This window comes from Grammomys surdaster, unplaced genomic scaffold (assembly GCF_004785775.1).
Source record: "Grammomys surdaster isolate TR1022 unplaced genomic scaffold, NIH_TR_1.0 125277, whole genome shotgun sequence".
Lineage (NCBI taxonomy): Eukaryota > Metazoa > Chordata > Mammalia > Rodentia > Muridae > Grammomys > Grammomys surdaster.
In genome coordinates, this window is record NW_021620157.1 from 182,632 (window position 1) to 206,198 (window position 23,567).

Genomic DNA, 23,567 nt, shown 5'->3' on the forward strand with positions numbered 1-23,567 from the left:
GGGTGTCAGGAAGTGCATGTTGACAGGAGCCTGATATAGCTATCTTCTTAGAGGTCTGCCAGAGTCTGATATATTCAGAGGAGGATGCTCACAGCTAACCACAGAATGATCAAGGGGTTCCCAATGGAGAAGTTAGAAAGAAGACTGAAGGAGCTGAAAGGGTTTGTGGCCCCATGAAGGGAGCAACAATACCAACCAACCAGATCTCCCAGGGTCTAAACCACCAGCCTAGGATCACATAGGGAGGGACCCACGGCTCCAGCTGCATATGTAGGGGAGGATGGCCTTGTCAGGCATAGGTGGGAGAGAAGATCTTTGGTCCCATGAAGGCTTGACACCGATGGGGGAATTCGAGGGTGGTGAGGTGGGAGTAGGGTGTAGGTGTTGGGGGGTACATCCTCATAGAAGCAGAAGGAGGAGAGATAAGATAGGGCATTACTGGGTGAGGGAATATCTGAAATGTAAATAAAATATCCAATAAAAGATTAAAAAAAAAGGAACAGAAACTTCAGAGCCTGAGGAAGTGCTGGTTTTCAAAACCAGAGAAGAGGGAACTGAGAAATGATGATGAGCAGCATAGGAGAGAACCAGGGAGTTTTCTGTACTTAAGCATGAACTCAGTAGTGGACACACCCAGGGAAGCGACAAGCTAAGCGTTTGCTGGATTTAACAGCAGTCAGCATTTTGAAAAGCGTGCTTCAGGGAAGTTGGGGAGGAAACAGGAAGGTAAGGTTAACATACACTGAAGGGGGAGAGGTACAGTGAAGGGAGAAAATATGGCCTCAATGTCGCAAAAACACAGATGAAAGGAGAAGCTGTCTCCATCTGTTATGTGAGGCCAGCATTAACCTGATAACAAAACTAGATCTTGAATTAATATAGAAGTTCTCAATAAAATGCAAACAAATTGAACTCAGCAAACATATATAAAGATCATATACCATGACCAATGTATGCTAAATATATAAAATTCAAAGTAATAATATTATCAATAAAGAGGTACTTTATCTCATGATCCTTAATATATGAAAGGAAAGAACTTATAAAAAAATCTCTGATATCCTTCTATGATGAAAACATAAAACTAGGAATTGAACTCCCTCAATATGAAGATGTTATCTACAAAGAAATAACAACAACAACAAAAAATCAAAACAACAACCAAAAAAAAAAAAAACAACAACAAAAAACCCAAAAACCCAAACCTGAAAAACTAGACTGCCTAAGGTCCTCGCTTAACATTTTTGTTCAACATTGTAGTAGAAGTGCTATCAAAGTGATTAGATCCTGACACTTTGAAGCCACCAATATTGGAAAGGAGGTTCCTTATGCAGCCATTCATTTCCCATCTCTGTGATTGACCAAACGCCTCTATGACTAATAGGTAAATTGTTTTCAAATTCACTAAAAAGACGACTAGTGTCCACCAAACCTGGTTAGTCTGAAATTTGCTGTGTGGAAGGGGCTGGGCTGGCATTAATTTACAGAGATCTCCCTGCCTGTGCCTTCTGAATGCTGGGAGTAAAAGCACATACCACCATACCCAATTATATTTTATAGTTTTGATGCTCCACTTTAAAATGTTTTTAGAATTATATCTCATGGCTGGGATTGTTGTCACGAATACTTTTCATCTCGGTGCTTTTGTGTTCAAGCTGTGAGGCCTTGTCACATGCTGAGGAGAGGGTTTGTCACATGCTGATGAGAGAGCTTGCCTCCTGCTGCAGTCAGAAACCGGAGTTTCTTTCTAAGGAGCTGGTCACTTTTACTCCTGTTCTCCTTTCATCCTAATGAATTTCCTTTATGATTTCTTGTAATGTCTATCCGAGGGTTATGAACCTACTCAGGTTTCTTGTGTCTGGGAAAGTATTTTTCCTCTCTATAACATGTAGCTTGAGATTTATTTTCATTTACTTTATCAATATCTTGTAAATGTGACAAGAGAAAAGATGTGCGAGTTTACATTAGGCTTACTAAAAGAAAAATTTGCGTGACAAAAATCTGAAGAGGATCCATCTGTTTACAAGTAAATCATCACAGTCCAGTTACTTTGCAACTTTCGAGACCATGCTCACAGGCTTTGGCATAGTTCACTGGTAGAGTGGCTAGCTATTTAGTCCTAGATTTTATCTTCAGCAACACACATACACACATGTACACACACACATGCATCCACACACACCCATGCACCCACACACACACACACACACATGCGCACACACAGATTTGCATACACAGACACATATTCACACTCACGGACACACACATATGCATTCCCATGCATGCACACATGTGTACAAATGCACCCACACATGTACAACACATATACATAAATATTTGTATATATATACACACAGGCAACAACAAAGGAAAATAACAAAAATCATCTTGATAATTAGAATTCCGTATGAATTTTTCATTAAAATTTAGAAGACATTTTTATATTTAAATATAAATGTAAATATAAAACAAAAGCATATCTTACATACCTTTATACTTAAAATTTACCCATGGTTGGCCAATGTGGCACATGTCTGTAATTCCATCACTTGGAGACAGAGACAGGTGAATCTAAGAGTTTAAGACCAGCCTAGCCTACACCATAAGTTACAGGCTAACCAGAGCAACATTACATGCATGTGTATTTTAAAGCTTTCTTTTAAATTCAAGAGTCATATGCTGAATATATTTTAAAAGTTACTTACATTTAATTTTATAATTTCTTGTAAAAATCACTCAGAAGTCTTAATTTTCAATTATTACTTTAATTTTGATGAGTTTATTTTATATCTTATTATTTACATTTTTTTAGTATTTATATTGGAACTACACATTTTAAAGTCATATCTGTATTTCATCTTGATATTAAGTAGTACTGACTACTATTTTTCATCTTTATATAATTTTAAAAATAGACATTTAAAAGAGTTCTAATAACCTGTAAGTAAATTATGATTGATGTGAGGTTTATTTGAATAATTTTGAAACATATATAGTAAGTAAGACAGTAGGATAAAACTTTAAAGACTTTGATCATTCTTAAACTTTGAGATTTAACAATAAACAAAGAACCATAGTCACTCTTTTGACTCTTTTAACTTTATAACCAGCAACGAAGTTGGGGGTTATTATCTCATTCTTTTCTTTTCAATAAATGCAATCATTTATTTACACACAAGTATGTTTTTATTCATTTTCTCTTCAGTTCACAAAAATGCTATTAGACAGGGACAGAAATGCCTTGGATGTCTGTGTGAATCTTCCCAGTTTTGAAGTAGAGGCAGGCATACAAACACACAATGGTAATGAAAGAGGAAGGGACTGTGACATTTGATATATACAGTCCAAAGGGTCAAAAAAAATGTCACAATTTGGAGTAAGTTGAATGAGCAAAGACGCTAAAGTCTTGGTGTGGGCGGCCTTGATCAGAGGCTTCTGACATGGGCAGGGAAGATGAACAGAGAATAAAGCTCACCAGACAGCCTGCAATGTGTCAGCGAACCTTTGAGGCAGAAAGAGTAATGAATGGGTTCAAGAGTTAAAGTTAGAAAATGAACCCATGAAAGAACATGCAGGAACACACACGGATATCAAAATGGGTAGTTCAGATTTATTTATGAAAATATCAAAGGAACTGCACAGCAAAAATAAAATCAAATTATGTTTACCTCATTTGAATCTTGATATGTCCTCAGTCCCTTAGGAGAAGCAAACGCCAAGCCTGGAAGTCATTCCAGCATCACTGGGGCCATCAAGTCAGAATTCAGGATTTAATGAAATACTCTGACTTAAAATAAAAGCATCTCAATTAAGGCAAGTATTAAAGAGAGTAATTGATGGGCCGTTTGCCAGCTTTGAATTAATTCAATTGAGCCTTGATTTAAGAAAGTGCTGCTTCAAGCAGAAAGAGCCCATCACTTTAGAAGCAAAGCATTTAAAACCTGAGCTTTTTCCAACTTTCAACCTTTCGGTTGGTTAAGAATGCTGTGGTTCCTAACAATATAATCGCTTGGCTCTAAATCAGACAAATTGGTCTCACTTATACCAGCTTTCTATGCTCTCAACCTTAGCATTATTGTAAGGATCGCAGAACAAGTAATCCTATATAATAAAGAAAATAAACAAAAGTTTATGATTGGCTGACGTACACTTTCTATTTCCTGAGTAACTGCTTCGGGCTTCGTGCATGTGTTTGCTTGTGTGAGCATGCATGAGAATGTCTGCATTTAGTGAAACGGGCAGGTACAAGACATATCGATCTGGTTCTCCCTGCCCGTTGAACGTGTAGCCAATCTGTCACATCTCCAGACAGTGAATCATGTTGACAGGATGCATTACATTTTATAAATGTCTTCCCTTATCTAGAAGTCTCATAACTGAAGCACACTTGCCTTTTAACCGCCAGCTCTGCTGGACTCCAGGGCCGTTGAAATATCTGTCTTGACTTGAAAATTTGGTTTCTCTGTTAGGACAGGAGGAGATTTTCAATATGAAGCTCTTCTCAAGCTCTCTTTGCTTTGGACTCCTGGCTTTGTCGTCCGTGATGAACATTTTGAAATCTGTGTGTGGACAGCCACATCTGAGCTCAGGTATGTGTGCATGAGTGGAAAGCCTTACAGGTGGGCGAATAATCTGTTCTCTGTTTATTTCACTTATGTTTCTGCCATTAGTGAAATAACTTCATAAGGCAGTAATGTAAGTTAATCACTGGATTCTCCTTAAGTAGTTGCTGCTCTGAATTGAGTGTACTCTCTGAAGATTTTTTTTCTGGTAAATTGCACCAAATTTGTTCAATATATTACTTCATTAACTCCAGCTGTATTTTTTCTAGTCATGAGTACTTATTTTACATTTGTCCTAGATGGTTAGAGATTTGAAATGTGGAACAGGCTATAGAGTCAGTCGTATTCCAGGAGTACTTTGGAGAAAGGAAAAGACTTTTGTCATAGGACATTATTAGCTTGATGCCCATGAAAGGAACATTTCAGAGAAAGTAGAAAATAACAATGTGCTTGCAAAGCTGTGGGCGGCACACCTGATGGGTTGGCAGTGGGTGTGGACCCTGGGGTTAGATATTTATATTTCACATATGCATGAAGCCTAAGTTACAATGGCCAGCAATACATACAACTGTTACAAAGTGTACCACAGATCACAACCGTTTTGCTCATATGTGTATGCTCTGCCAGAGCCATCAGAAGTCTCCTTATTTTGCAGAGAGAGCAATAGACCTCTTTCTGTAATACAGCCATCTAAATTGGTGTCACTTTTTAATCTGTGTCACTACGTTTGTAGGAGAAACACTAAGGAAATGATTTAACTATGGTGTACATAAAAATATACTAGTTTTAGAATGGGGGAAAGTGGTTAGAAAGGGGAAGCAGTGATCACTGGAGTGTTCATATAATTGGGTTTATTGTCTTGCTTTTTTTTTGACTATTTGTGTTTATTGTATTGCATGTTCCTTGACTATTTGCATCTATTGTATTGCTAGACCCTCAGCCTAGAACTGACCTTAATGCATGTGTGTAATCAAAATAGTATAAAAGCATAAAGGAGGAGGGTGGATGGGATGGGGGTTCTAGGGAGGAGAAAGGGGGAAAGGGAAAGACATCTGTATTATAAATAAATAAAATATCCAATAAAAAATATACTAGTTTTAGAATGGGGAAAAGTGGTTTTCTGTGCTTACTATATTATAACAAATTCAACTTCGAAAATGCTGCTGTATGTATATAAGCATCCTTTTCTCTGGGACCTGATTAACTTGTATGGGGCATTTGTTTATTAGGCGACCAAGTTAATTTGTGATGGTTTTGTGGTTTTTCTTGTTTTAAAAATAGTGACTTAAAATACTGTTCTTAAGGCAATATTTCTTCCTGCTTGAAACTGTAGAGTTTTCTTTTCTGTTATCTAACTTATATCCTGGTCAGGAAGGAGCTGTAAGTCAGAGGGAATTTAATTAACGGCATAAGTCATGAAGGTAAGAAAAGGGATCAAGTTTCTCACATCTGGATCTAATTCACCTCTACTCAGCCTTGTTACGCTTAATGTGGTTTTAAAAGCCAATGAATTTAAAATTATGTTCTATCTATAGAAAGAAAATTTATACAACTTACTTACTAATGAACGTTTTCTTATTGACAGGTGAATATCATCAGAAAAACCAGCTCAAGGGTTGGACTTACACATTCTGTATTCTATTCATGCCACTCATATTTGGTTTTTCCCTCTGAGCCACTGCCTTTAGATGGCTCTATTGCAGATATGGTTCTGTTGCTCTCTCTGCAAAATAAGGAGAGTTCTGATGGTCCTGGCAGAGCATACACATATGAGCAAAGCTGTGGTTATCTGTGGTACAATTTGGAACAGTCATATGTATTATTGGTCATTGTAACTCAGGCTTCATGCATATATGAAATATAAACACACATGCTTGACTCTAAAGCATTGATAAGATTTAGAAATCACATGTATAACCTCAGGATTCCACAGGGTGACTTGACCTGCATGTATCTGTAGCTGCATAGTGGAAACATATTGTGACTGTCTTTGATCTCGGGATCATTGAACATACAAGAAGATGCTTAATTTTTAAAGTACAGTTTATTTCCTGTTCTAAATATTTCACGAGTAAAATGAGCTTTTCCCTATGTATATTAAACATCCATAACAAATATTCATAACAACTAGCACAATGCTGCTAGCTTTTATTTATTGGGTGATACAGAAGCATGCCTCAGCAAAAAAGTGTAAAACTGGGAAACAGTTTCCCAGAAAAACGACAAAGGACAACATAGCCAAGATAACTGTGGAGGGATTATTTTGTTACATTATTATCTGGGGCAAATCTAGGTTTATTTTGGAAGAATTTCTTGTTTCTGTTTAGTAGAAGTTTTACAAGATCTTATGAGCAAGAAGAGAGCTGTTTTTGGTGCTAAGCCCCTTGAGTAGCTACGAATGGGTGTTTTCTGTGCCTTTTTCTACCACTCATTCTCTCTGGGCCAGTGCAGTTTAATCTTCCTTTGCAACAAAGACTCATCTACATCCAGACGTTTAGTCTAACCCTATCCAAGGAGAAAGAGACAGTGTATTTTTCAAGTGTGTGTGTGTGTGTGTGTGTGTGTGTGTGTGTGTGTGTGTAATCCAGAAGTCAGCACCACATTCCCCAGAGTTGGAATTACAGGAGGTCATAAGCAGCCTTATTTGTGTGCTGAACTGAACATGGATCTTTTTCATGAGCAGCCAGCACTCAGCCATTGATCTCTCTCTTCAGCCCCCAAGATCTTTAAGCTGCATGTGAGAGACTGTGTCTCAGGAATCAGTTTGCCCCCTAAATACCATATTCAAAGTGGAAGCAAGTTCATGAAGGTTTTGTTTTTTAATTTACAACATTTCTCTCTCTCTCTCTCTCTCTCTCTCTCTCTCTCTCTCTCTCTCTCTCTCTCTCTCTGTATGTTTGTGTTTGAGGAAATAATTTACTCAGGCTCTGAGCCGTTCTCTTGGCTGAAACTATAGCACTAAACTACACTTTCTGCAATTGAGGTCAGCCCAGCTAACACATCACTGCAGATAACCCTCATCAATCTACTTCCTGCCCACGCAGTAACCATGACAGTCAGGAAATGGGGGTGGGGGGAAATGGACTGGAGAAGATATAAGAGGCAACTTTTGATTTTTTAGGCCCTCATTTAAGTTCATTATATGATATTAATTACTATTCTAATGGCATTATTGTTAATCAAAACGTTTTTGAATAGACATAGTTCACAGATTGAGTGAAATCTCCTGTCTCAATTTATGCTTTAGAATATAAACATTTATAATACTGAAGCATGTGGTAAACTAAGTCCTGAAGGTCTGTGGGGTAAATCAAGGATGATGGGAAGAAGTAGACACATATGAAGACAACTTTCTAATTCTCCTTGAAGTCTTTAAAGTGAAGCCTATAGGACAGATTATCTCATATTTAAATGTAACGTACAATCACAAAATGGAATGCTATGTTTTTCTCTTAAAATCAACTTTTAGTTTTTACTTCATGTGTTCAAAGTAATTGCAGATGCTTAAAAATTAAACCCACAAAAAGAAAAGTAAAATTCCCCTGCAATCTCACCACCTTTCAGGTGTATCTCTCAGGGTGTTCATATGCATCCACTCGGTTTTAGAATGGCCTGTCTTTCAGATCACATGCTTCTCTGTTCCTCTGGTAAATGGAAACATTAAGAGTTGACGACAAATCTTAATGACCTAGAAGCACATTGAGTGACTCATCAAATATGTCCTTGTCACCATTTGATTATTACAGGACATGAGTTGTTTCCAGGTAAAGAATATACAACTCAGAAGAAACTACTGCTGGGTCTGCTGACCCGAAACCCTGGTTTACAGAAGTCCTCTCATGCTGGTGAGTTAGGAACAAGGCTCAGTAGTACAATGTGAAACCCAGTATTGTGAAATCCCCTGCACCATTCATTTTGTTCAGGACCCATTTGGCTATCCTAGGTCTTCCTTTGCGTTTCTATTTAAATGAGATTTTTTTCCCCAAGTCTGTGAAGAAAGGTTCTGTTATTTTGATTGGGATTACATTGAATCTGCGAATTACTTTTGGCATGATGGATACTTTTCACATTATTAAGTCCTTCATCCATGTACATGAGAGTGGTCTTTCAATCTTCAAGTGTCTTTCTCAGTTTCTTTCTTCAAAAATTTTAAGTTTTCATCACAGATGTCTTTCAACTCCTTCATTAGGTTTATTCCTATACATTCTTTTATTTTATGAGAGTATTTTGAATGAGGTTGGTTCTGTAAATTCATTGAAAGCTTATTTGTTATTGATCTGTAGAAAGGCTACTGAGTTTTGTAAATCAATATTGTATATTACCACATTTATGATACTGTTTATCATTTCTAAAAGATTTCTGGTAGAATTTTTGGGCCCCTGTATGCATAATATCATAGCATTTGCAAGTAAGGATAAATAGTTCTTTTCTATTTGAAAACAAACAAACAAACACAAAGCCCTCAAAGAGGTATTAATACTTTAAAAAAAGCAGGATTACATAACCATTATATAATTAAATGATAATTTTATTTGAGAAATAAGTAAAATTATAAAATGGAAAAAATTCCATACCCAATAAGAAATAACTTGGAGATTGACAACTAATATCTTTTAAAATTTTTCTTTCTTGCTTCAGATTTTATGAAGAATTTTTGTTCGGTCTTTATTTTTTATTGCTTCATGATACTGTCCCTATGTCAATAAAATGTTATTTATTAATAAAAATACCTTATGATAGAGCTATAGTGTACTTAAAATCTTTGTGCTTATTATGGAACATAGGTACTTTCTCTTGATATAGGTTATCAGCATTATGAACATTAGAAATACATTTTAGTGTTTAGCATTAGGAAATGGAGGGCAGCCTCAAATCATATGAAAAAGGTCTGAGAGCATTAACGAATATGCTGAAGTCAATTAAATGCTACCCTTGCTATGTTTTTCATTTGCCACTGTCTCTTACAGGTGTAGATCTGCCCAGCAAACTGGAAGAACTTAGACAGGTGAGAGTGGAAAATAATTCAATGCTCTAATGACCTACTATTAGATAAATCTTTGATATATTAGTTTTCATCAAGTATTAATATTACAGTGTGAAACTTCAATTTCTGCTTTAGAAAGAATAAATTGCCTCTACACACACACACACACACACACACACACACACACACACATACACTACAGCAAATGTAATACTAGTGACCCTTTTATGAGTTCCTGGGATATTGAAAGTTCTCTGAACTTGTCATCTGTAGAACTGGAGGTTATTAGCTTGTAAATAGTGGAAATTAATTTCTTGCTAGCAGAAGTTACTTGGTTTCAGAAAATGAAACATTTAAGGATATATCCACTTGGCTTCAAGCAGCTGGTTTGTAGATGGTCTGCCATTTTTACAGTGAGCCTCATCTTCTCCATCAGACTCAAGTTATCTACTCCTTAATATCTTAATATATCATAAAAGCATTTTAATGTCTGGATTATACAATTTTATTGGAGGGGACTGATCCTATGAGGGACATAATGTTAGGTCTAGCTACCTAGACTATACCGAAGATAACTTGATTTGTAAATAATGTGTGTCTGAATTACAGTTCTATTGCTTTGGTGAGATACTACGACTAAGGCAATTTATACAAGGAAACATTTAATAGGGGGCTTGGCTAAGAGGGTGATTGGTTAATTGGAGACTTGATTAAGAGGATCATTATGTCAGGGAGTATGTTAACACGCAGGCAGGCATTGCTCTGGGGTGGTAGCTGAGAGCTCATATCTGATTCACAAATAGCAGTCAGACAGAGAATAAGACTAGGCCTGGCATGAGTTTTGAAATCTCTAAGTCTACCCCCAGTGGCACACCTTCTCCAAAAATGCCACACCTACTAATCTTTCTTAAATGTTCCTCCAGCCACGGAACATTTGAATCTATGAGACTATGGGGCAATTCCTATTCAAATGACCCCAACCTGTTTCTTTTCAATCTTTGGTTGAGTCTCATACTTATTCCAGGCAACTTCTGAATTCCAGTCTTTTGGGTATTTTTCTTGTATTTATTTTTTCTTATAACTTTTCTTTTTTTCTTTTCTCCAATTTTTAAACCTACCTACCTTCCTTCCCTCCCTCCTTCATTCCTTCCTTTGTTCCTTCCTTCCTTCATTCCTTCCTTCCTTCCTCCCTCCCTCCCTCCCTCCCTCCCTCCCTCCCTCCCCCCCCCCCCTCTCTCTCTCTCTCTCTCTCTCTCTCTCTCTCTCTCTCTCCTTCTTTCTTTTTTCTCTTCTTCTTGTCTTCCTGTGTTTTAATTTATTATAGCTAAAGAAGCTGAGAGAATGGTTTATGGAAGCAAAGAATGCTGAGATGTCCAATGCTTTAGACAATCTATCCTCTTCCCACCCTAATAAACGAGGTAAGTTTTAATTTTTGTTGTAAAATATATTTTGAAAGGGCTCTTTTGGTAAATATCTCTATGAATAAAGGGGTAATGTCGACATTTTTTCAGTCCTCAGATTGAGATAAAGATCAAAGATTATGTTTTTAAGAAAAAGTGTTACAGTACAAATGTACCTGAGCCTCTAATGATGGCAACAGTGGTTAGCTAGCTCCCACTTCTGTTTTATATGAAAGAAGTCCTGAGTGATTAAAACTCTCATCTACCTTCCACATTTTGGCCTAAAGATTAAAATCAGAAGGATGGAAGTAGGAATAATCAAGTTTTTTTTTAAAAGTTAATATCTTACTTGACATAAATAGAAGCCCTAACACTACAATATGTGTTATGAACAAAGATTTGACTCAGACATGTACCTCAGGAAAATTATTCTTTGAGTCACTAGGTTTCCATAGGTCTTTCAATTTTTTTTTTGTTTGTTTCTTGACAACTTGGTGCTTAGTTTTGAAACAAGTAACAATTCTATGTGTTCTTCCAGTTCTTTAATCTAGTCAGGTGTATTTGACTTTTCTTATCACCATCTTGATTTGTCTATAACATCAATAAAAGTATATTGTTACAATACTCCTAAAGAGAAATGTAAGATAATATTAACAACCTAACTCATATTAGTCAATATATATCATGATATTTAAAATATAATGGTTAAGCATTTAGGCTCTGGAACTAGATGGCTTGATTTAAAATATTACCTTTGATAACTCTTATCTGTGTGATCTCAGGCTATAAATTTCTTATGAATTAGATTTTTTGTCCATATATATAATTAGATTTAATATATATTGAAAATAATTTTATGGTTTGTTAGAACTAAATTATTTAATCTAATTCAGAATGTGACATGACATATGATGACTATTTTGTGGACTCGACATTTCAAAAAATTGTTCCATAATTATTATTTTATTCCTTATTATTGTTATGAGTATTTTATATAGGAGAAAACTGTATTTTATACAGATTAGATTACATGTCTCAAATAAGGCAACTAGTAATGAAAGTAAAGGAAAAAGTGGTATGAGGTAAAGCAGAGAAAGGGTGGAAGGGAAGGAAACCTTAGCTTTATTCAAGATATTTACAATACTCCTTTCTACTTCACATTATAGAAAATAATGGAAGATTCTGAGAAAATCAGGGATTAATTATGAATGGAATTTATAAGAACCATTCTTGGTGTCATATGCTGCATATATCCCAAAAGAGGAATAAAGAGGGAATCAGAGAGAGAGAGAGAGAGAGAGAGAGAGAGAGAGAGAGAGAGACAGAGAGACAGAGAGACAGAGAGAGACAGAGAGAGAGATTAAGCAAGTACTTAATTTGATCCATGAAGTGAAAACCTCAGCTGACTCCATCGCTGGTCTATTGTGACTATTGCAGTGATAAACTTATAAGCATAAGTTTATAAGCATATCTATAGTATGCTGAGTTTGATATTTAATGTATACTCAGATATGATATAGTTGTATCATGTGATATATCTATTTGCATTTTTAAAATTACATGTACATGTTTGGGTCTTTCTGTGACTGTTCAGGGGACTGTAGGTACCCACAGTTTAAAGGGGATATCAAATCCCTAAGATCCAAACTTATAAGTGATGTTAGGCTACTCAGTGTAGGATCAGGTACTTTTAAAGAGCAGAGCTCTTAATTGTAAACAATCTCTACAGCCTTTTTACTTTTTGAAGAAACACCATAATTGTTTCCATAGGAAGTGGACTAATTTATACTCCTATCAGTCATGAAAGGAGTTCCTTCCCTTTTTGTTTATTTTTGTTTCCTTGACAATACCTATTCTGACTAGGATGAGACTTGGTAAGGGACTCACATCATTTCTCTGTAGTGATTTCCAATTTTCCTGTAAATCAAAACTTCCTCCAACACAAAATGATCATTTAAAATACTTGGAGAATGCATCACAGTTTGTCATGTTTGGCATCCAGACAGCTTCATCAATACGTTATGTGCGACACAGGGTCCATTGGCCTCATAGTAGGGTGGAAAAGGGCCAAAGACGGCAACAGGCATTTTCCTTTTAGAACATATTATTGAGTGGTCCTGATTCCAATGGAATGAGGTTGTGTGCAGCTGAGAACATCAAGGACATAAGTGACAGATTGAGAGTCCTATCTCTGCCACTGATATTTTGGCCTTATTATGATATGGAGAGCAAAGGTATGGTGGTAGCAATTTTAGCAGATAAATAAATTTGATATTAAGGAAATCAGTTCAAATGGAAAGTATAAATTTGGCATTTATCAACAAATTCACATCTGGCATTTTGATGAGACCATCTATAGAGTGATTCTTTCTACAGAGAGGATCTATCCAAGGGCTGAGTCACAGACCAGTTAAAGAGCAATTTGTGAATATGGGAAAGAATTAGTAACAAGGGTTGAGTAGAAGCAGATATCAAGGAAGGAAGCATGAAACAAATTCAAGGAAGCCACGAACAAAGACATTTCAAGAAACGTCACAACATCTGAACTTATGATAACATCAGTAAGGAAAGAACCGAGACCTGCTGTGTAAACTCAGGAATAAGCGTTATCAGTACTGGGCCAGCATTTTATTAAAAGGGGTATGATTAAACAATTGGAACTACAGACAGCAGACATGTCTTATGTGTATACGTGTTCATGTGTGTATATATGTATGAGTGCATGTAGATACAAGTGTCAATTTGTGTAGAAGCCAGAGGACAATCTCTGTTGTCATTTCCTCAGACATTGTCAACCCTATTTTTTTTTATTACAATTTATTTTTTCTCAAATCTTAGTTCATTCACACAGGGGTTATAAACACAGAAAGGCAGGATGTGGGGAAGGAAATGGCACTGGAGTGTGAGTGTTCAGGGGGAATACAGGTATCTTCAGAACTGGGTATCGGCTGGGTGAAGGTTCAGGGGACAAGCACTATGACTCTGCCTATGACTCGCTTGTCCTTTTCTAAGTTTGTATTGTCTGCCAAGGCTACCTATTTACAAGGTCTATGACTACTCAGGCTTGTAAATTTCCACAAACGCTGCCTGTTTACATTAGCTTATAGCCATCTGTTTCAATGTTTTTCCACTGAGATCCAAGACTTGGTGTTAGTATATATGTATGACAAGCCTATTGCTGATTTTAGGCCTATGGCTGATTTTAGGCCTTTAGTGTGTAAGCAGGGCTGCCCCTGACATCTCCTTCCTTCTCTAAGTATAGAAGGGCTGTGGCAATTCTAAACTTGCAAAGGCGGGGATAGAGGCCTGACCTCCAGTATTTGAAGGGGACCTTGTAATGGCTCCAGTCCCCCTGTCATTGTCCAGTGAGGCATGAGGGCCATACCTGTCCTGATGTCTTTTTCCTGGAGAGGGGATATTTTTGACATCAACCCCTATGCAGTCAGGCTTGTCTCTCAGGGAACCCAGATAGATATTTTTACCTTTTATTTATATTCCCTTGCAGTGCTTAGCCTCGCAGCCTAAGCAAGAATTCAGATCACCTGTCAGAGGGGGTTCTGGGTGGCCCCTCTCTGCTTGGTCTAGGGGCAGAAGTCCCCCCTTTTAGGTTTGGTGGAGATGGGTTTTGGAAACACTCTGTATAAAGTAACAACCTCATCTTGAGTCTTGTGGTCCTCCATAGCTAACTTATGATAATGTATCTGAGTAGGTTTTGTTACCAAATTATTTATCTGTTGTATCACAGAGTTAGTCTGCCTATTTGAGGGCCAGGGACCAGCAGATAAAAGCAAAAAGAACCCAAATAATGGTCCCAGGATGAGAGGAAATAGGGTTGACAACCTTGGAGAGGCTGAAAACCAATTCTTGTATCAGCCTTCATCTCTCTTTCTCTCTCTGATGTTTCTTAGGGCCTTCACTACCTATTTCATGCTCTCTTTAACCCTCCTTGTCTTGTCTATGTAAAGGCAACTTTCTTCTTTAAGGGCTGTACACAGTCAAGAGCTGTACACTGCCTTTTCTATTGTAATAGAGTAAATCAAGTCCCATAAGGATCTTTTCGATTTCAGGAGGTCTCTTCAGACAGTGAAAAGAGGGATTTCTTCAGATTAGTGATGTCAATCTCTAGCTGTTTGATGTTCTTGTCAGTGGCCCTTCAAAGGTCTGAGTAGTATAAGTTCAGAGGCCAGCATCTGAATTAGAACTTCTAACAGCAGACATCACGGGTGACTCATTTTTACCTGGGATGCTGCCTGAGTTAAAGCTCCTGGGAGTTCCTCTTTCTCTCAGTTTTCTGGGGTTGGGTAGGAAGCTGCCGCCTGTGACCTGCTCTATGCTCGGGCCCACGTCAACCTTATTTTTGATACAGTGTCTCTCACTGGGGTATTAGTTCACCAATTAGACATGTTAGCCATACATCGGGTTCTGCCTGCAAAGACAGCTCTTTTGTTGAACACTTTTCTGATGAAGCAGCTGTCATTAACTATAATGGTTAAAGCGTCAGAAAAGGTTTTATTGTTTTTTGGTTGTTGTTGTTTTTGTTTTGTTTTTTTTTTTTAAAGCAGAGATATAAACGCATGTGCCTATGTGGTAACAACTAAGAGGATTCTATAATGGTGGTTACACGAGGTAGCCAGCAAGGTTAGCTCATGAAACAATACACATTCCTCATGAAGTCGGGATTATTGGCACTTTTTAAGAAGTAATCACTATAAACAACCACAAATGAAGGTGAAATGCATCCCCACATCCAGCTGAAAGCAGTTAGACTTTTCATTTACTGAAATAATCTTCTTTACAAATGTAATATAGTCTGCAGATAGCTGCTATAAGCCTAAGTGCGCAGTAATGAATGTGTGAAATAGGCAGACATCCAGGGCAGCAGCAGAGTTGGCTGGAATTTAACTTCATAAAACTGAAAGATGATTTGTGTGCGTGGGAGGAACTGACTCTATTTGCAGTACCACGCATCGCTAGTCCCTTTCAACCAGGCCCAAAATATATCTCCAAACTATATTCCACTGCACACTTAACTGCTCATGTGATGGAAATCTTGCCTCCGTGTCAGCTTTTATTTTTGTGCCAGACAGAGATATCTAAAGATATCTGAAGGAACAAACTGCATGATGATGATGAATTTCCATAACAAACTATTAAAGGAAGACCGGACGTAAGGGCCACCTTCTCAGCTCAGATCTGAAAATAGCCTCCAGCCTTCACAGGAGTTGAATGCAATTTTTCAGAAGGAGGGTTATGGCTCCTCCTACTGAAGATTTAATATGACTCACTGATGCATCTGAAGACTGAGATGCTGCCAAATTTGCCTTTTATTTGTCTGAAGGAATGTAGTATGATCAGAATATTAAGGTTCATATGATGAAGAATAATTCACATAAATATCATTTGGTAGTTTGCAAGGTTAAGCATTGTTAAGCAGTCTCTTTCTTTCCTTCATAGATAGAGAATCAATTAGCTCCATTCTTTTACTTCCATGACCTCCTCTTTAGGATTTCAGGTGCACAACATGTGAAATGCCATTATGAGTCTCCTAGGTTGGCCCCTGTGGTCCTCACATTGAATTAAATAAATTATAATGCAGAAGTGGTGCCCAAAGGACCTGCATAATGAGACTATTCTCTAATTCACACTGCCCATCTGGTAGTCTCTGTCCTCAAGGTGCTTTGGGAATCTTATATGTGGTTAGCTAGTATAATGAATAATTTGAATTATTAACTTATGTAATTTTAAGTCCACATAAAGCTAGCAGCTCAATAATGAACATAGGTTTGTTTTTAAATGGTCTCTATCTCTTATTCAAGAACATAGAAAGTTTTATTCAAATGGAAGATCTAAAAAATTCTAATAATTCGCTTTGTTTTCTTTTTTAGCTTGTTTTTGGAAATACTGTGTCTGAGACTTTTCTGAATATACAGAAGATAAGAACACTAGACAATTACATGTATATACATACATATATTATGTATATATACATATTGTATATACATAATATTCATATTAAAGTTTACTTTTGTTTCAAGTGTTAAGAAACTGGCCTTGTTCTGCACATCATTTTTCTCACTTTGTGAATCTGCTGCTCCCTGGGTTATGGCTTTCCTAATGCTCATTTGGTGAACAATGACACTGGCTGCTCTCTGGAATGAACTGTCCATCAAAATGGCTTTAGTGCTGAGACTGGGTGGTTTGACCTGTTGTACACTTCTGTGAAGTCCATTGTCCTCTCTCAATGTTTTGTTGTTGGCTGTCAATAAAAAATGTTTTAAAAAGCATCTTAGAAAGTTAAAACAAATCACATTGTTTCAACTCATGTGCAAAATATGTATTACGTTTCTCATTTTTATGATTGTACTTTTTTGTATTAATTAGAACAGTTGCCATTGAGAATACTAAGAATGAGCATATTACTGAGGAACTGAGATACATAGTTTACCTAAATATGGAAGAAAGAAATACTATATTTCTAAGAAATAGTTTGTGAAAAAATACCTATAAAATGATGTGATTTGGGGGTTCCTATTTGTCACAATTGCCTCCTATAGATGGTCAGGAACTCTGACACACTTCATGCCCTCAACAGATGAGACTCTCTGTGCTCAGAAACAAAACTCCCCGGAAAAACATTGGCTTTTCCTTGTAGGTTTTAATTTCTCATTGTTGTATTGTTTGTTTTGTTTTCTTATAGTTGCACAAGCCAGTTAAATTAATTCAAACCTCAGAGTTTAACCTTAATTTTGTCTAACATCCATTCTAGCACAGAAGTGTTCTCATAGTAACTTTATAATTAAGAAATATTAATGACAGCATTATTATGTGGTCCATATGCATTCTTTTTCCTTATAATACTGAGACGTTCATTTTAATTTTTGTACTAATAAATGTGTGATATTTAATGATAAAGGTTAAGATGATAGTATTTATTAAACTAAAAACATACAAAGCACTGCAATAAGGGTGATGGTACAGGAATAACAAAGAGAACTTGTAGCCTAGTGGGGGAAGCATAGTAAACAGGAACCCAAGCAAGTCCTTTGTACATCATGCCAAAGAAAACTGTAATGATTACAGGTAGGACAGAGGAACTCAGCTGAATGTATAGTGATATGTACAAGGTCCTTTCAAAATGTAATTTTTTTTTGGTCTGACCTTCAATGCTGTGAGGGTAATGCAAAGTGCTTGAAGAAATGGAGCAATCCCTCAAGGTGCGGGAGAAAGGGGAAACAGCAGGTGTAAAAACCGATGTAGGAAGAACCTGGCATCCCTGAAAAAGAAAAGGAGTCAATATGCTTGTGTACAGTGAGCAAAGCTGAAAAAGTGCAATAGCTCAAGCAGATGGGTTATAGCCCACTAGCCAAAGATAATGGGCTGATATTTTGTTCTAAACAAACAAACAAACAAACATATAGACATTTCTGATGGGTGTAAAGCAGAGCAAGATCTGTGCATGCTTCAAGTCTTTGAGACAGGACTTCCCACTCTGGAACCACAAAGGATGTTGCTTTCCTTCATCCATCACCAAAGACAAGTCATGGTGCACAAACGATGTTCATTTCACCACAACACTCTTATTCTACCCATATCTGCCCTAGAATGAGCTTGGCTCCATTCCAGAGAACAATGTTCAGTGTTTATTAACCAAATATTTAGGTAGAAGATTTACCTATAAATGGTGCTGTCATAAAACTCTCAAAAATCATGGAAATGTAGATAACAGATGGGATTAAAATTAGATTCCACATTAAATAAAAGAAAGAGTGAGAAGAAAACAAAGTAACCAGCTAAGCACCATGCCTGTGGTGCTGTGTATGCCCTTCCTTGGGACTCAAACAAATACACATGAGGAAAACATGAGAGGACAAGAACAGAAGATGCTCCTGTGTATGAGAGCATATGTGAACACCAACTTAATGATATTTAAATGGATTAAAACTCCTGATTTCCTTATCTCAGATTTATTTACTTTGGGAGAGTTGGATATTTCAGTACATTGAATTTTAGGCATCAGACAAAATGCCATTGCTGTTTTTCAGAAGATTAGATTCAGTTTTGAATAATTTAAGAAATTTAATTTCCCAAATGATACAGGGATAAAAGGTATAGTTTGATAAATTTAGTGTAGTATAAACCTTAAGATATTGTAGCCTAGATTACACCCTCAGTTGCAATAATGCTCATGTAATTAACAGTAGGACTCAAAAATTCATATTTACATATTCATTTGTTCTATGTATCTCTATCTAGAAATAAAGAGAAAAGGGGCAATGCATATTTTTTAAAATCATAACCTTGAAAATTAGTGGCTTCCCATGGACACAGAGTTTAATTTACTGCTATACATTGAATTAATAATAACAAGACAGGACAACTTGTTAACATAACTAATGTTTTATTTTATAGATAAGAAGACCCTCATTTCAACCATAATATTGCTAGTTTTCTTATTATTTCCAATATGGTGGCAAAAAAACCCAACATATATGAATTGAAGTAGTTTTAAATTGGAAAAATGTTTTTCTCTTTTGCTTCATTGAATTCATATCATGAGACAAATGTACTCACTACACAGAATGAAGCCCAGATCAACGTATAGTGATCTCTTTAACCTGTGATATTATTGCATAATTTTCTTCTTTTTCCTTTCTTCTTTTTTACTTCCTTCCCTTCTTCCTTTCTTTCCTTGTTTCTTTTCTCTTTTTAAAAGAGAAGAGTCATGTTGCCAAGCCTCAAATCTTTTACATAGCTGAGGGTGGTCTTGAGTTCCTGATCATCCTGCTCTTACCTCCAAGGGTTGGGATGACAGGCATGAGCCATGATACCAATTATACAGAAAATTTGTCATTTTCATAGTAGGCAGGCACTGTGCTGTTGATCTGTATTTCTTGTTCTCATAGCTTATATTTGAATTAAAATAATGTAGAAAATCAGTGTGTTAAGCTAAATTTCAAACTTTTTATATGAGAGATTGTAGACTGACGTTGATTTTAATACCTTTTTAAAATAAAAAGCACAGAGCACTACTTGGTTGGATTTTTAGCTTATAGACATTAGATGAAGACAAAAAAGAAAAATAGAAAGAAAAAAAGAAAAGTTGCTACCATAGGAAACAATTCCACAATTCACCCCTAGGCTGGTAAAAGTAAGCAAGAGAGGCAGTAACTTCTTTTCAAATAAGTTTTAAATTCAGAGTTTGGCAGAATATTTCATATGGGCCAATTATATTAGCTTTCCATAAACTAACTATTAGTTATTAGTTACTAAAGAACACAATTGCTCAGATTTCTCAAAATTTATTTGCCTTTGCTACAGCCTTCTGCCACAGTTTAAGCAAACATAAATGTAATGTCTTTTTCTCTAAGCTTGGAGTTGAAGTTTTCAACAATTTGACAAACTTCAGAAAAACTAAAAAAAACCCTATATAAATCATTATGTGCTCATTTCTTATTTTTTTTACATCATCAGATCTTTAAACATTATGTTACTAGAAAGTAGATTGCATAAATGAAATGTGAAAATGATAATGGCAAGAAAATGTGCTATATTTGACTGCTGTTTTAAAAAGTAGGTTCAGGGGCCACATTACCATTTATGAGTCACTGAAACAAAATTTTCAAAGATATCTATGCACTGAAATGACCTGCACAACTCAACTGAAACCATAGCAACACTATGACATGACGAGTTGAGGAGGATCAAGCTTTGGGAAGATTTGCAGAAGGTCAGTTTCTTGAGAAAAGGGCTAGTGAAGAACTTCACTGAAGTGTTTTCTATAGTTCTGTGGCATTTCACACAAATATGTCGCATCTGTAAAAAGTGAAAATTGAAGTTGTTAGAAGTGTTCTTCCTCTCTGTAGATCAGAGGAATACCCACAACATGATGAGAGATGCAGTCCTTTCATCACATGGTACTTCACTTCATGACAGCTTTTAATTTACAGCACATTTTATATCATAATGTAAATTAATAATCTCAAGTACCAGTGAGTTTAAAGAGCATTGGTGATGTATAGAGTTTAAGAGCCTAGGCTCAAGTTTTAGTGAAAATTCTATTTGTCGGTTCTTCCAATATCAACTGTATCCAATTTCTTTTACTTTACATCTCAGTCCAAAGGATGTTGTCATGCAAAAGCAAAAGGACGACAAGGAAAGATTGACTAAAACTTGGTTAATTTTTAGATACATATTGATAACTGTACTTTGCTCCTGAAAACAAGAATTTGTAAGATTCCTGCTGTATTTCAGAGTTCTATTAATTTATCTGAATAAATGGTGGTAACATCATGCTAAGGTAAAACTGTCAACTTAAAACAATGATATATTCTTCACATAATTGAAGAAAGTTATAATTCAGGTGCTAGCAAGTGACTGCAGTGTCAAGGGCTCTATTTCTAATGTCATTAAGTAGGTAATCCTGACTTCAATCCTGAAGTTTCTAATCCCACCTAGAAAAGCTTTGAGTATTATAGACTGAATATTTATTGAATATGAGTTACTTAAGTCAACGCTTCTAGAACCTTAAAACTTTAGTATGTTGTAGCGCTTGTAGGAATATATGAATACCAAACATATGAATACCAGATTATACTCCTTTCCAAAATATAACAGAGAAGAAATTGGTATTTCCCCTGGAAATTTGTTTATTCCTAGCAGCAGTATCTGGCCTTGACCTTTTCTTTGACTAGAACACAGTTTCACTTTTAGTCTGGAAATTCAGAGTGAAACCCAGAAGGTCAAAACCCATAGTCAAGACTCCTGTAAGGGAAAACACCTCAGCTCTACCGAAGTGAGACAGAGACGATTAGAGCATACTTTCTCTGTGGCTTGCCACCATGACAAGTTAGGGCTGGAGGTATAGCTAAGTGGCATTTCACTTGCTTGAATGAAAAAGACATTGGGCATGATCCCATTTACCAGCTGAATAACAAAAAACATATATATATATATATATATATATATATATATATATATATATATATGTATGTATGTATGTATGTATGTATGTATGTATGTATGTATGTGGCTCACAACCAACATAGCCAGGAACCAAGGAAACTTGATGACCACCCAGAGAACATTGACCCAGAGGGAAGAGCACCTGAAGATTCCATCTTGATGTGAAAAAGATCTACAAAATATCAATCATACCAATATTCAGGAACAAGTCAAAATTTTAAATTATTTGGGTTAAGCCAAGACTTTATGTCCTCAAACCTGTAATTAGTTAATTGTCTGAAGATAATTCAACAATGCTCAAATTCTTATCTTGTAAATGCCATGCTGTGCAAATTACACCCACCATTTAATTCAAAGAGCTAATGGTGACTGTAAGAAAAACGTATTAGAAACGAGAGACATTTAGATGAAAATTGTATATTATTTTATAGGTTTTGTTAACCATTGAAATGTAAAATGTTCACAAGGGGAAATCAATATCTGAGAAATATTGATGGCAATGCTGGGAAATTACAAAAACATAAGGACTGAGCAGGTGGCCCCATGGTGATTGATGGAAAAGAGAGAAACATGTGATGTTAAAGTTTTCTTCTAAGCCTTCTCTTCTGATATCATTGTCTTTAGGTTTGACTAGTAAGGACCATACTTCCGAAGATACTGGGTTTTGTTAAGTGTACACTAATGTACACTTGAACATCAGTACCACGAGTCTGGATATAATAGCAGCTGAGCTATATTCTTTCTGTCTAGAGGTCTAGTGTGTCAATATTCATATGAAAATGAGTTTCCTATGTTGACTATCATGTACAGTTTGAGGCAATTCAGAACTACGAAAGTATGTGATAATGAAGAGTGGCAAAAGAAATCAGTGAGATTTCTATCGGTCTTAGGGTCATGGAATGTATCAGGAAATTGGAAGATGTGCTCTTGATTCCAGGAAGCACTTCACTTTTAATAGGTATTAGCTAATTCCTGTTCAAATATAAGTGCAGCAGTTGTTAGCAGGCTCAATGAGTGCCCACATTTGGTCTATTTCTAGATATGAGGGAAGCAACTCCATGCAGGTTTTGAAGGTGGTGCTATTCAAGAGGCAGTGTTCCTCTTGGTAGTCAGTTCATACTTCTATTTTTATGGGTACTTGGTACCTCATGATTGTAGAACATCAACATCAACAGACTCATAGGCATCTGCACTTCTCTTAGTGAAGTCATTATCATAAAACACTGATCCTCATAATAACCTTGGAGCATTTGAGGGGAAAGAAAAATATTATAATTTAAATTATGAAAGGATTAGGTCAATGTCATGAAAAATGTAGAAAGAACAATTCCCAAGTCTTCATATGTAGATGGTTAGAGAGGTAGCAGGTTGCTGGAATGATTTGGAGGAAAGGATGGAACTGTCATGTGCTTTACTGGAAGAAAGCATAGTGTTTAGATTTCAAAGGCAACAAACAATTTACTGTTTTTATGATATATTTTAATGAAATAAAAAGTACTTTATTGTTCTCTTCTAGTTTCCTCCTATTGCTCCTTGATCAAAAGATATTTAGGGAGGACCTTGTCTTATATTTCCAGGTCATAGACCATCACTGAGTGAAGGCAGGATAGGGACTCAAGGTAGGAAGTGGGAGGTTGAAACTGAGACATGCTGTTTGCT

At 36.3% G+C, this 23,567-nt stretch overlaps 2 protein-coding genes across 2 annotated transcripts in view; one reads left to right on the forward strand and one right to left on the reverse strand.

The window, feature by feature from the left end:
* Positions 1–715: 715 nt before the first annotated feature.
* Uts2b (urotensin 2B) lies at positions 716–17,084 on the forward strand. The gene is made up of 6 exons (XM_028785584.1): positions 716–726; positions 4,470–4,589; positions 8,309–8,407; positions 9,530–9,567; positions 10,871–10,964; positions 16,832–17,084. The coding sequence occupies exons 2-6, from the start codon at positions 4,490–4,492 to the stop codon at positions 16,855–16,857; spliced, it is 357 nt and encodes a 118-aa protein (XP_028641417.1). The 5' UTR covers positions 716–726; positions 4,470–4,489; the 3' UTR covers positions 16,858–17,084.
* A 2,839-nt stretch (positions 17,085–19,923) lies between these two features.
* Ostn (osteocrin) overlaps positions 19,924–23,567 on the reverse strand; it is a 45,727-nt gene continuing 42,083 nt past the window's right edge. Inside the window, exon 5 of the mRNA XM_028785583.1 lies at positions 19,924–20,759. The gene's annotated coding sequence lies outside the window, so the exon portion shown is untranslated. The remainder of the gene's footprint in view (positions 20,760–23,567) is intronic.